Genomic DNA, 14036 nt, shown 5'->3' with positions numbered 1-14036 from the left:
TCAAATACTTGCCATCAGTGTCACGGTTGATAGTCGCATCAAAGAATCTTCAGGTGGCAGGTTACTCTACAAATAGCTGCTCGCACCATTACCAGCAATTATGGAGACACAGAAAGGGTGGGAAGACAGAGGGAGAGGGCGAGAGAGAGAGGGCGAGAGGGAGAGGGCGAGAGAGAGAGGGGGCGAGAGAGAGAGGGGGCGAGAGAGAGAGGGCGAGAGAGAGAGAGGGCGAGAGAGAGAGAGGGCGAGAGAGAGAGAGAGGGCGAGAGAGAGAGAGAGGGCGAGAGAGAGAGAGAGGGCGAGAGAGAGAGAGAGGGCGAGAGAGAGAGAGAGGGCGAGAGAGAGAGAGAGGGCGAGAGAGAGAGAGAGGGCGAGAGAGAGAGAGAGGGCGAGAGAGAGAGAGAGGGCGAGAGAGAGAGAGAGGGCGAGAGAGAGAGAGAGGGCGAGAGAGAGAGAGAGGGCGAGAGAGAGAGAGAGGGCGAGAGAGAGAGAGAGAGAGAGAGAGAGAAAACCCTAAGGACATTGCTGATCATGAAGCCTGTGTGATGGCCAATATGGCCAACCTGATGAAAACAGCAATGACCAAAAGCGGTCTTGCCTCTGCAGCTGGATTCATAAACAAACTGAGGCTAAATCCTGCCAGGTGCTCATCCACTAGGCAGCATCCTGTTAACATAACTGCAATGGGAATGAGAGCTGTTAATCAAAAACAGTTGCCTCTGTAAGAGGCATCTGAAGCGTTATCAGAACAATTAAGAACTGCAGCAAATGTAGATGACACAGCATATTGAGAGGTTAGAAGACTCATCACTGAGATGAAGAGGGACCAGTTGGTTTGCACACACCCACAAAAACACATTATAACACACAAAAAAAATTCTAAAATGTTTTTCTGTTCAAACCTGTCATCATCAATTATTCCACTGTCTGAAAAATCCTGTTTGCTCCAACGAACCCATCAGGGCACCTCGGGTCTAGAGAGAGTTGGTGTCTGACCCATCTGGTCACAATAAGGACTCATCTGCATGGAGGTTGGAAAATTCAATGGAGTTTACCGCACAGATTGGAGGCTTTAATAAACCAATTTGATGGAAGGAAGTAGATTGCACACTACATCGCCGAGCTAATGGTAGGTCAGTAGGTGTAGATAATATTAATACAAATTTGCTAAAAGCTACTCTGGGCAAGGAAACACTGTTCCTGGGAACAGTGCCAGGAACAATCAATTCACCACTGAGCTGGATTGAGCAGTTAGTGATTAATAAGTATGCAGCACTGGACTTGGACATCTATATCAAGATGCATGGTACAATACAGCAGTCCTGTGTAAATCCTTCAACCACACTGAAGGCAGATGAATAACTGATGAGGAAACTCTGGCACTTCAACGACAGCTGCTGGACGGCTCATACTCGCAGTCAAGTATGAAACCAAACTCTTGTACGTCCAAGACCTGGTGACTAACATGATTGGGTTGCAGAGAAGTAGCCAGCTGCTGGAGATGTTCTGCATCTCTAAATGCTAGAACTGCCATTTGAGTGTCATGCTTTCATGTGTAGTAGCAATGTGCTCAAATACTTTATGGTAAATCAATCTGTTCACTTTGCTATTCTTAAGCTTTTCTGGGCACCTTCTGTTCATCTAGTGATTCTTCAACTCAATCCTTGTTGGTGGTCTATTGGCCAACAAACTGATGCTCCTCCTTGGAGGGGGAGCGGTGGAAGAGAAAAAGAGATATATATGAGAGAGACAGAGAGAGGGGGACAGACAGAGAGCATGAGAGCGATAGGCAGAAAAAGCGAGAGAGAGAAAGACAGGGGGAGAGAGACACACAGAAAAACAGACACACAGATTTTTTTTTCTTTATTTGTTTTTTGTGGGATGTGGACATCACTGGCTAGGCCAGCATTTATTACCCGTCCCGAATTGCCCTTCAACTGAGTGGTTTGTTAGGCCATTTCAGAGGGCATTTTTTTTTTAAAGAGTCAACCACATTGCTGTGGGTCTGGAGTCACATGTAAGCCAGACCAGGTAAAGATGGAATTATATATATTTGTAATATATAGAGAGGGAGAGAAGGGAAGAAGCAAGAGACACAGACAGAAAGAGAGAAAGAGGGGAAGAGTGACAGCAGCGGAAGAGGAAGAGTGAGAGAGTGAATGTGAAGACAATGGAGGAATTTTATGCTTTCTCCCGCAGTGGGTTTGCAGATGGGCAGAGCATGTAAACTGGTGGGATGGTGGCAGGGAGGGGGACCCCGCCACCTTCGCACCTCCGTTGAAATTAAGTCCAGGATGCGAAGGTCTCCCGCAACACCACCTTAAGGCCCCTATAGTGGGAAATTAATACCCAATTAAGGGCCTCATCCCGCCACCGCCGTTAGCCCAGCATGGGCAGGCCTGTTGCCGCCTGGGGAGCACAGCAAGAAAAACCGTGTGGGTTGCTTGCCAGCTCCAAGGGAGGGGTCCTTTGTTAAAAGGCACAGTGCCTGAATGAGGGACCTGGCAATGGGAAGTGGGGGGGGGGGGGGGGTGCCTGCTGGGAGCCATTCCCCCCCCGCCCACCCTTGTTGCTGACCTCCCTACACCCCCATCCTCCATGACCTCCATTCCGGGAGACCCCTCCCGCCCTAACCTACCAGTGGCCTGAGGCCAGCACCACTCCTAGACCTCAAGTGGGTACCGCACTGGCAGCAGCCACCACCTCCGCAGTGGCGCTGCTCAGTTAAAGAGCTGCCAGCCTCTGAGAGGCAGGACTTCCGTCGCTGGGGTCCTTGATCCCGTGAAGGCCCGTGCTGTCCAGTTAAGTGCCTAACTGGCACGTGATCTGGTGGGCCTCCTTCAGAAAGGGAAACGCAGGGTACTTGGCGGCACTTTTGTTGGAGGTCGAGACCCCGTCACCCGGATAAAAGCCCGGCCAATGTGTGTATGGGTGTGTGTTATGGAAAGCGGAGTTTCTTTGGGGCTGAGGTGGCACAAAGCTGTGTGTGGTTTTTTTGATGGTAGCGTGGAGACAAATAATTGTGTGTTCAGCTGGTCTAGGGAGGCCTAAACACTAGCTTCACTCATAAGAGTGAGTTTTCAGTTTCTCGTATACAGGGCGTATTGTCCCAGAACTGCAGTTTCCTTGCATCTCCTACCCACCCACCCACTTACCACCGCCCCCCCCCCCCCCCACCGCTACCAATAAAAAGCAGCAACTGCTCCCTTAACTTCATTGCAGGTGCCTAAAACCAGCATCAATTGGTGAACTTCATAAACTGGACAAAGACTGCTGTACTTTGACCTGATGTTAATGAATTCTCCTTAGTGGAGAAGCCTCATCGTTCCATAAGTTAATAACATTTTGGTGGATCTTATTCCTGCTTAGGTTGAATCTCTCAAACTCAATGCTTCAGCTGAAACTATAAAAAAACAAAGCATTTATCGCTATTGTTAGTATTGCGCTGATCGGATCTTTGACGATTTAGGGGGGAATTTTAACCCTCCGAAAAAAAAAGAGAGGATTGGGTCGGGTGGGTTTTAAAGTGTTAAAAATCTGAATCCTGACACCAACCCACCCAGCGCCAGTTTTAACTGAGGTGGGCAACCATCTCACTCCCAGGAGGCGGACTGGCAATTTAAATACTATGATGAGGCTTCATGCCTCATATTTAAACACTATTTTAAATTTTGGCCGTGTATGGCCAAGTTTTAAGGGTCTCTAAAAACACAGAGGTGAAAGGGAGATAAGGACTGCTGGATCCAGAAGGCCAGTGGATCCAGTTTACCAGCCGTATTAACTGCCAACCCCACCCAGCAATCAGACACCCCCAACTCTTCCAATCTCCTCCACGAGGTCTCAGATCTCCACCAATAGCCTCCCTCCCCCACTGATCTCTCCCCTCCCTGGCTTTTCCGATCCCTCTCTCCCTCCTCTCAGTTTCCCAGTTGCGGCCTAGTGCCAAAGGCCCACACACCCAAGACCATCCAGCTTCTCAATCTATCTGTCTGCGACTGGGAAATGGAAATAAAAATCACTCATCAGGTCCTGCAGCTAAATTCAGCAAAACCTGAGGAAAACCCATTTTTCCATAATTTCTCCCCACCCCTAGCCTCTCCCCCACCCCCCACAAATCCCTCCAAGTTAATATCCATCCCTTAATGTCACGTTTATTATACAAAGAAAAATCCCATGTCTATTCTAGTTTATTTTGTGAAATATTGGAATTATTGATGTGGGCAAGTGATGAAGACTGGATATGCAAATCAGCACTCAGGATGGGCAAGAATAACTATTCCAGTTTCTACATTTGAATTGTGAAGCACTCACAGTTTTCCACATCTGTTTGGGTTAATCCGGCTGAAGTGTATCGGAGTTGAATCCTCGATATTTGCATTATGTTTCAACTCATTCAGTATCAAAGATTCAAAGGAAAGCAGCTTTCTGGCGAGTACAACAGCTGATTGGCACTTATCCAGAAAGGTCCTCCGTGGTCTGCAATGAGATTTTGTTTTAATCTTTTCAAAGCAGAGCCGTGCTGTTTATGTGCAATGCTAGATGAAGACTACAAAAAAGCAGAGAAAAGAAATCTACTTTGCACAATCTTGGCAAGACTGGCAAAGAAAGATTTCTATTCCATGTAGTTGGTGAGGTACATGGGATCCTACCCAGTATCTATCTATATTATATACATATATTTGCAGAGGCACTGAATTGGGTAGTCACAGGGTTTCACAATGGAAGCAATAATTGAACCACTAAAATTACCTAAGTGGACTGTTCACTGTCATCCATGCAAAGCAATTTTCAATGTGAAAAATGTCAGTATAATGGTGATGCCAGATCCTGAAACTGATATCCAAACATGCTAGAGTCAAAGGAATGAGACCAGCCCCCTCCTCAATTATTTAAAGGACTTTGTTCCTTGGTATTGTACAAAAAGCATTCAGGCACAATTTGACTCATTGTCAGATAATGTTGCATACAATTTAAAACTTTACACCAAGTAATAATTTCCACTTACCAATGCCCAGAAAATTTTGACTGAACATATTGCCAGTGCCTAATACCATCTCAGTTGGAGGATGTAGTTCATTTTGTCAATGTTGAATTCTCTGCTTGACCACATTGGAGAAAAGTTTAATCACGCATTAAAGTATCATAAAACTCCCAATGCCAATTTGGGAAAAGCATCAATTTGGGAAAATTATCTTTGTGCAACTAAGAAATAAAGCTGCATAAATTGGATACTATAGCAATTGTACTGGGAAATCTGTCCCCGAAGAATTATACAAGATGGCAAAATAGTAGGTCTCTCATGGAGAATCACTCTAGCGTTGGAAATTGGATTTTGTCACAACACGAAAGTAGGTCATTTGAAGATGGGGCTTAAGAGCTGAGTGTCCAAGTAAATTACTGAAAATTGCCTGCAAAGCAACATAATTTGGTTTAGTTTTATATATTCAGGCAATGCCACAGTGCCAATTCTGTGCTATTACACAGTTGGAATTCCTCTGTGGATCTGAGCTGATGATTAATTTACACGATGATGGCCAAATATAAAGGCAAAAGTCTCCAGTTAGAAATTATTTACTCCAACCAAGGTAAAATACTGCAGATGCTGGAAATCTGAAACAAAAACAGAAAATCTTGGAAATACTCAGCAAGTCAGGAAAACTGGGCAACCAATGGTGTGCAAGAGTTTATAAATAGTAAATGAGATGAACGAATTGCAGAGTTTTTTGTTGGCATTAGTCATGGGAAGAGAAAGACATTTAAAGGGCCACAATCTTTATGGAGAAAAAAATGATTCATGAAGCTTTATTTTTAACAACTCTGCATCATGTCACTGTGACAACAGCACAAAGGTCTTTTGACATATTTCCTTCTCAAATAAAAATAAATCATGTCAGAAAAATAATGTCCCTTTAAAATATTGCTTCTATTCAAGGAAATAAGATAGATATATTAATTTATTCCACACAATCCCCTAGCTCATTTCAGTAAGTTTCAAATTTACGATTCACCATAATTCACTATGTACCAAATACCAGATTTATTTTCACTGCTTTCTACATTTAAGTATCTGTCATAGTTTCATTAATGTCTTGGTGAGCTGAACTATTACGTTAATTTTATATAGATTTCTTGGATTTCATATACAGACTAATGTAAACTGAGAGAGTGATTGATCATCGTGGCCCAGAGCCTTTTTTCCCCAAGTAGTTTGGATAATTCCAGACCAAGATTTGCAAAAGAACCTACAGCACATTCATCACCGTACAGTGCATAGAATTACCACTAATGTTGTTTAATGGGGAAAACACAAAGAGACAACAGAGAGCAATCAGAGATACAGGCTAGGATTTTATGCCCCCCCAAATAGCGGGCTCGTAAGGGGGAGAGGGAAAATATGGGGCGTTATATTGAGTGGGAGTCAGGGGGCCATTCCTAACCCCCTCCCGCCCCCACTGCAATTTTACATGGGGTGCCGGCAGCAAGAAACAGCCCACCCGCCCCAGGCCAATCAAGGCCCTCAAGTGGCCAATTAACTGGCACTTAAGGGCCTCCTCCCACCGCCGGTGCTGTTTTACCTGGATGGCAGAAACCTCAAAAGCTCCGCCTGGTAAAATGAAGGCAGCCTTCTTGTAGGCTGGTGGGGGGCCCTCCTGATCGGGCACCCTGTACCCCATGGAGGGCAGCCCCCAAAGCCTCAATCGTCCCAAAGCACAACACTTCCCCCCGCTCCCCTAACCGACACCCCTTGTCTTGCCAGGGCTCAACCAATTGTCCCTAGTGAGGCCCTAAAACTTACCTGTCTTCTGGGGCCATCCTTCAGCTTGCTTGCGATGGCTAGGTGTAGGCCCAGCAGTGGGCACAGCTCCCGGTGGTGCTGCTGGGACTAAGAGCTGCCGGCCCACCGATTGGCCGGTAGCTCCATTAGGGGGAGGTGGAAGTCCCAACCAAGACCAAATAAAGGCCTGGTGAGCGTAAAATCTCAGTCTGGTTCCCCAGGCCCAATGGATGCGGGCTCGCCACCGGTGAACGGGGCCTCCTGCCAATGGAAATTTCTGGCCACAGGTTCAAGGTTTAGGCTTTCAGGGCTCTACTGTTCAGCCAAACCTGAATGAGGCTGTCAACTCAAAGCTATACTTAAAATAAAAAGAAAATATATTACCAAAATGAAACCCACTGTGCATCTGGAAAATAATGCAACTGTTTCAAATGTGTACGTTGGAGAATAAAAAGATGCAAGCGCCAGCAAAAAGTACGCAATTTGGCTTTTCTTTAATTGAATCCCTTAACTGTTTGCCTTAAAACTCCACTCCAAGTAATCCACTAAAATAAATGTTAAATTGCAGTATTCTTCCTAGTAGAAAAGATGTAGAACTTGTTTATGAAACAGAAGCATTAGTCGAGCAATACCACACTTTGCTTTTTCTTCACACCTGCAGTCCAGCAGACCAGAGTAGCTCCAGTTATGTGTGCAGCATGGGAGCTTAGCTGTTCCATATTGTTCATACTTGAAAAAGCACTTTGTGAAGCTGAGAAAATCACTTTGGTTTCAACTAATGTGCCAGACAGAACCTTGAAGCCATGTTTTCCCCTAATGAACAAGCTGCAACTAATTCAACAGTACAAGTGAAAACTGGGAGCAGCTCAAAAAATGTTATTCGTCCTTTCAGGCCAAGGATGCTGAGAGATTTTTTTTTCCCTTTTCAAAAGAATCAAACAACAAGAATAGAAACATGGAACCAATTAACCATTCAATCTCAGCACAAAGATTTCAATGCGAGAGCGGAGAAGGAAGCAGGTACATATATCAATCGGTACAAAACGTGGTTATAACCACATTTGCATGTTAACAGATCATGGAAATTCTACAGGCTCTGGGTGCTGCCTTTACTAGAGACTCACTTATAGTCTATTTGACCTTCATTTATTACATAAATGGAGCGTGGGCACAGGAATAGACTGTGCAGTCCCTCAAGCCTCTTCTGCCATTCAGTTAGATCATGGCTGATCTGTATCTCAACTGCACCTACCTGCCATAGCTCCATAACCCTCGATACCCTGACTAATAAAAATCTATCAATCTCGAGATTGAAATGGTACTGAGAAACTTTGCTGTATCTAATCCAAGATGGAGATTCCCAATGTAGCATAAATGATAACTCGGCTTCTACATGCACTGACCATTGTCCAGAACCATCAGATACACAGAAAATTGAAAAAGATGGCCAAGCCCCAAGTGGCTCAGTGAGTCAATGTATGGTATTAAGCTAGACGGATCAGAGCCCCCAGGTTCAATCCTGTGTAGGTACCATGTTAGCTGATCGCAGCACTCTTGAGAACCTCTATGTCCCCTCAGCACTGGAGTGCATGCAAAGACACAGAGATAATACACGGCTGATATTTGTGATCTCTAACTGGACAGGCCTGCTGGAAAGTCTATGTGTAGATAATGGGCAAGAGCAGGAATAAATTAGATTACAAAATCTTCCTCTCCTTCCAATTAGAGGGGAATAATCAGCTGGTCGCCATTGTCCAGACACACACGTGACGAGTGGCCACCTAGGTGAGACACTAGACTCCCAATGATGAAAGGAAAAAAGAGAAAACAGGGCAGATATACATATACAGAACTAACCAATAGAGCATGTGTGCAGATCTTAACTCCAATATGATGACCGTCCCCACTCGTTAAATAAAACCATTCCCAGTGGCTAAACTTTCAAACAAATCCCACCCTCAAAGCATTTAGATTAAAAAATTGAAGAATTTGACTCCGGCAGCATGGAGAGAGTGTATGACACGCCTGAAAGATAAATGTTTTACATTTTTTGTGCAGAGTGAGGGCGAGAGTCACAATTTTCTCAAAACATTTCAAGAAGCTCTGCTCCAACAGACCTCAACACATTAAAAAAAACACAGTTGACTCCAAGCCCAAATGGTATCTGATGACATTCTGCTTCTACGCTCTGAGATTAGCTCAGGCCTTGACTCTGGAATTGCAGTGTCAATTTTGCCTGACTGCAATGCAGGAAACAATACAAAAACCACAGTATACCTGCACCCCACAATACAGCTCAGGTTACTGGGCAAGTTCAGGCATGTCAGTAATAAATTGTGTTGTGTTTAATTCATGCTTTCAAATATTAAAAAGGCAGTTATTTGTTTAGAGCAAGGAAACCATTCCACAAATAAACTATAAGCAAGTACTTTTAGCAAACCAACAAGCTTTGTGAATACATGACAGTCCCAGATTCCTGACCATATACATATTGATGCAAAATCTCCGAACTGCATAAACATCTGCAAACAGTAGCCCAAAGAGAAACAAATCAATAGTAATAGACAGAAATAAACAACATTTTGATAGTTTAACACAAGACTGGAATCGTGTCAGAAACAAGGTACTGGGCCTGACTTCTTTTCACAGAAGAATTTATCAATTCTAATCTGACACTCAATGTCATCAACATTGAAGTCTGCAAAATAGACATTATAGCTAATAAAACCAGGCTTCAGGTTTGCTTTGGGTTACTAGATTGGATCAAAACTTTTGTCAACTCAAGGGTAATATCGCAGCTTTCTGAAAAAAACAATACAGATGTGGGAAGGGTTTCAAGTTAAAATGTCTAACTTATGTTTAATTGGTCTTCATAGTTTTTTAAAAATCAGAACAAATCTCCAATTCTTAGCACATGAAAATAGAGTATTCTTGTATTTAACTTGAAAAGCACTTCCTTACTTGGGGCATTATTAACAATATAGTTTAAATTGGTTCAACATCCCCATTCCCCATGAAAGAATATCAGGCCAGTTCAAAAACAACCAGCTAGTAAGTTTAACTGTTTGTGAAGATAATAACATGCATATCCAATTTATTATCCCTGGTTCATGTCACTTCACAGGAATGTAATCGGACAACAAAAAAGCTGGGGAGAAAAATGAGAGTTAGAATAATTATTATATTTACTTTCCTAATGGAAGACCAAGAGTGGCAGTTAACTGTATCCAATTATTAAGCTAATGCACCAAAAGCTTTGCTGAGATAACCATGCCGGCACAAACATTTTTGTACAACTCACCTGCGTCCGAATGAGCTGAAGCCACAGGCATTTCGACACCCGTCCTCCAAAGACGAAGACTCTCCAGTTAGAGTTAGAAGGATAGACTTCTACAGGTTATTTTTAGTCTTCATGCAATCAAATAGCTGTAAAAAAAAAAGGTACAAAATTTAAATGGGGCCGATTTGTAAACCTAACACCTGCACAGGCACTTCTGTGCGATAGATTCTTGGATTCTATGAGCAAGGAGCAATATTTACTGGTAAAGTCTCAGTGACATTTTTGCTAGATTACTGGCAGTCCAAACTCCCTGGCTGTGAAATTCCAGGGATTCAACTGTAAAGGGGATGGAACTTGGGGACAGTCCTGTTTCTGACAGGATTCCGCCCTGTGATTCTAGTTGGGTAAATTCCTGGGGGAAGAGGGCAGCAGTTTTCCACCTGACCCTTCCATCAGGTGGGAGTGTCCAGGGAAATTCATGAACTACACCAGGTATTCCACCCAGTATGCTCTTATAAAGGTCTCAATGGAATGCTCACCAGACGACAGCTGGCATCAGTACCATTAAGGCGCTTAGAAAGCCCCCAGATCTTACCCAGACAACAGTAATCGATTTGAGGGTATCAATTACCTATTCTGAAGAAGTATGGTTCTCTTCTGAGTTGATGGAAAATATACCTTTCCCCTGCCTTCAAAGAGCCTGAGAGGCCCTAAAATGGATTAGAGTGAGCACCACTGATGTGCCCGCACAGATAGCCCTGCTGATCATTTATATGACCCTGCCTCGCAATTTGGCATGGATTGATATCCTTCATTATTGGCACACACTCTAGAGTACATCTGCCACTCGAGGAGGGTCATTGTAATTTTGGTCACTCCCTGGACTCTCATTACAAATACAGTGTCATTTCTAGTCAGCGTAATTAAGACAATTGAGCAGTGGCTCCAAAAAAAAATTACAAAGTTGTTGTGAAGATCAGGGCGATGAGTAAACCAGAAGCTTTCATCAGAAAATTAGTTTCTCTGATAATCATCCGACAGTTTGTCTTGAAATGCTTGCACCTGAGACAAAACTCCATAATTTAGCCAAATGATCAAAGCAAAAAGTAAAGGGGAACAGTATGTAAATAATTAAAAAGACACATCTGATGTTCCAGGATTACTCCAGCATTTTGTTGAGAGCCACAATCCCAATTTATACTGGCTCCTACAATATCAAAAAGCTTGCAGGCTGTGAAAAGTAAGTCTAGAAACATGGAATACGGATCATGGAATGAGGTGCACTGTAAATGGTTACCAGAGCCCATGACTGCCTCTGTCTCTGGTCATAAAGCTGAGAGTAACCAGGCATACCTCAAAATGAGGTGTCAACCTGGTGAAGCTACAACACAGGACGATCTGCGTGTCAAACTGCGTAAGCAGCATGCGACAAACAGAGATAAGCAATCCCATAACCAACGGATCAGATCTAAGCTCTGCAGTCCTGCCACATCCAGCCGTGAATGGTGGTGGACAATTAAACAACTAACTGGAGGAGGTGGCTCCACAAATATCCCCATCCTCAATGATGGGGCAGCCCAGCACATCAGTGCGAAAAATAAGGCTGAAGCATTTGCTGCACAGTGGCGCAGTGGTTAGCACCGCAGCCTCACAACTCCAGCGACCCGGGTTCAATTCTGGGTACTGCCTGCGTGGAGCTTGCAAGTTCTCCCTGTGTCTGCATGGGTTTCCTCCGGGTGCTCCGGTTTCCTCCCACATGCCAAAGACTTGCAGGTTGATAGGTAAATTGGCCCTTATAAATTGCCCCTAGTATAGGTAGGTGGTAGGGAAATATAGGGACAGGTGGGAATGCGGTAGGATTAGTATAAATGGGTGGTTGATGGTCAGCACAGACTCGGTGGGCCGAAGGGCCTGTTTCAGTGCTGTATCCCTAAAAAAAAATCTTCAGCCAGAAGTGCCGAGTTGATGATCCATCTCGGCCTCCTCCTGAAGTCCCCAGCATCACAGATGCCAGACTTGAGCCAATTCGATTCACCCCGCGTGATATCAAGAAACAACTGAAGGCACTGGATACTGCAAAGGCTATGGGCCCTGACAATATTCCGGCAATAGTACTGAAGACCTGTGCTCCAGAACTTGCCGCGCCCCTAGCCAAGCTGTTCCAGTACAGCTACAACACTGGCATCTACCCTGCAATGTGGAAAATTGCCCAGGTATGTCCTGTACACAAAAAGCAGGACAAGTCCAACCCGGCCAATTACCGCCCCATCAGCCTACTCTCAATCATCAGAAAAGTGATAAAGGTGTCATCAACAGTGCCATCAAGCGGCACTTGCTTAGCAATAACCTACTCAGTGACGCTCAGTTTGGGTTCCGCCAGGGCCACTCAGCTCCTGACCTCATCACAGCCTTGGTTCAAACAAGGACAAAGGAGCTGAACTCAAGAGGTGAGGTGAGAGTGACTGCCCTTGACACCAAGGCAGCATTTGACCGAGTATGGCATCAAGGAGCCCTAGCAAAACTGAGGTCAATGGGAATCAGGAGGAAAACCCTCCGCTGGCTGGAGTCATACCTAGCGCAAAGGAAGATGGTTGTGGTTGTTGGAGGTCAATCATCTGAGTTCCAGGACATCACTGCAGGAGTTCCTCAGGGTAGTGTCCTAGGCCCAACCATCTTCAGCTGCTTCATCAATGACCTTCCTTCAATCATAAGGTCAGAAGTGGGGATGTTCGCTGATGATTGCACAATGTTCAGCACCATTCGTGACTCCTCAGATACTGAAGCAGTCCGTGTAGAAATGCAGCAAGACCTGGACAATATCTAGGCTTGGGCTGATAAGTGGCAAGTAATATTCGCGCCACACAAGTGCCAGGCAATGACCATCTCCAACCAGAGAGAATCTAACCATCTCCCCTTGACATTCAACGGCATTACCATTGCTGAATCCCCCACTATCAACATCCTAGGGGCTACCATTGAGCAGAAACTGAACTGGAGTAGCCATATAAATACCGTGGCTACAAGGGCAAGTCAGAGGCTAGGAATCCTGAGGCGAGTAACACACCTCCTGACTCCCCAAAGCCTGTCCACCATCTACAAGGCACAAGTCAGGAGTGTGATGGAATACTCTCCACTTGCCTGGATGGGTGCAGCTCCAACAACACTCAAGCAGCTCCACACCATCCAGGACAAAGCAGCCTGCTTGATTGGCACCCTATCTACAAACATTCACTCCCTTCACCACCGACGCAGAGTAGCAGCCGTGTGTACCATCTACACGATGCACTGCAGCAATGCACCAAGGCTCCTTAGACAGCACCTTCCAAACCTGCGACCTCTACCAACTAGAAGGACAAGGACAGCAAATACATGGGAACTCCACCACCTGCAAGTTCCCCTCCAAGTCACATACCATCCTGACTTGGAACTATATCGCCGTTCCTTCACTGTCGCTGGATCAAAATCTTGGAACTCCCTTCCTAACAGCACTGTGGGCCTACCTACCCCAAATGGACTGCAGCGGTTCAAGAAGGCAGCTCACCACCACCTTCTCAAGGGCAATTAGGGATGCGCAATAAATGCTGGCCGAGCCAGTGACGCCCACATCCCGTGAATGAATTTAAAAAAAGTAACCCATTCATTTTAAATGATTACCACTGGCAATACAATGGCAAAACCCAGATGCAAGAGTTCAAAAAGTACAATATAGAAAAGGTTTCAATCCTTCAAGTTTACTAATTATTCAGCAGTGGATAAAACTTGCAAAATTCTTCTGACATTATACAGTAATTTGTGTCAATTGTAACACCCACAACTGCACTCACACTGAGGCAATTTGATGTAGATTTGGCAATGAACTTCCAACAAACTTATAAAATATCTAAATTGACTTGTTAACAATAGGCTAACAATGAGAGCACAATCTATTAAATGTTCTGAATGCTTCATGAATAAAAACGCAATTGGGAAAGAAATGCTTAA

General features: G+C 44.6%; 1 protein-coding gene across 6 annotated transcripts in view; it reads right to left on the bottom strand.

The window, feature by feature from the left end:
* mpp2b (MAGUK p55 scaffold protein 2b) overlaps window positions 1–14036 on the bottom strand; it is a 565073-nt gene that overhangs the window by 290567 nt on the left and 260470 nt on the right. For all 6 annotated transcript variants that reach the window (XM_068013331.1, XM_068013337.1, XM_068013332.1 and 3 more), the window contains one exon: window positions 10077–10201. In XM_068013331.1, coding sequence (XP_067869432.1) covers window positions 10077–10107 — 31 coding nt within the window. In that variant the 5' untranslated portion in view covers window positions 10108–10201. The remainder of the gene's footprint in view (window positions 1–10076; window positions 10202–14036) is intronic.

This window comes from Heterodontus francisci, chromosome 33, assembly GCF_036365525.1.
Source record: "Heterodontus francisci isolate sHetFra1 chromosome 33, sHetFra1.hap1, whole genome shotgun sequence".
Taxonomy (NCBI): domain Eukaryota; kingdom Metazoa; phylum Chordata; class Chondrichthyes; order Heterodontiformes; family Heterodontidae; genus Heterodontus; species Heterodontus francisci.
Note: the sequence above shows the minus strand (reverse complement) of the source record. Positions and strands in the feature narration are given on the sequence as shown.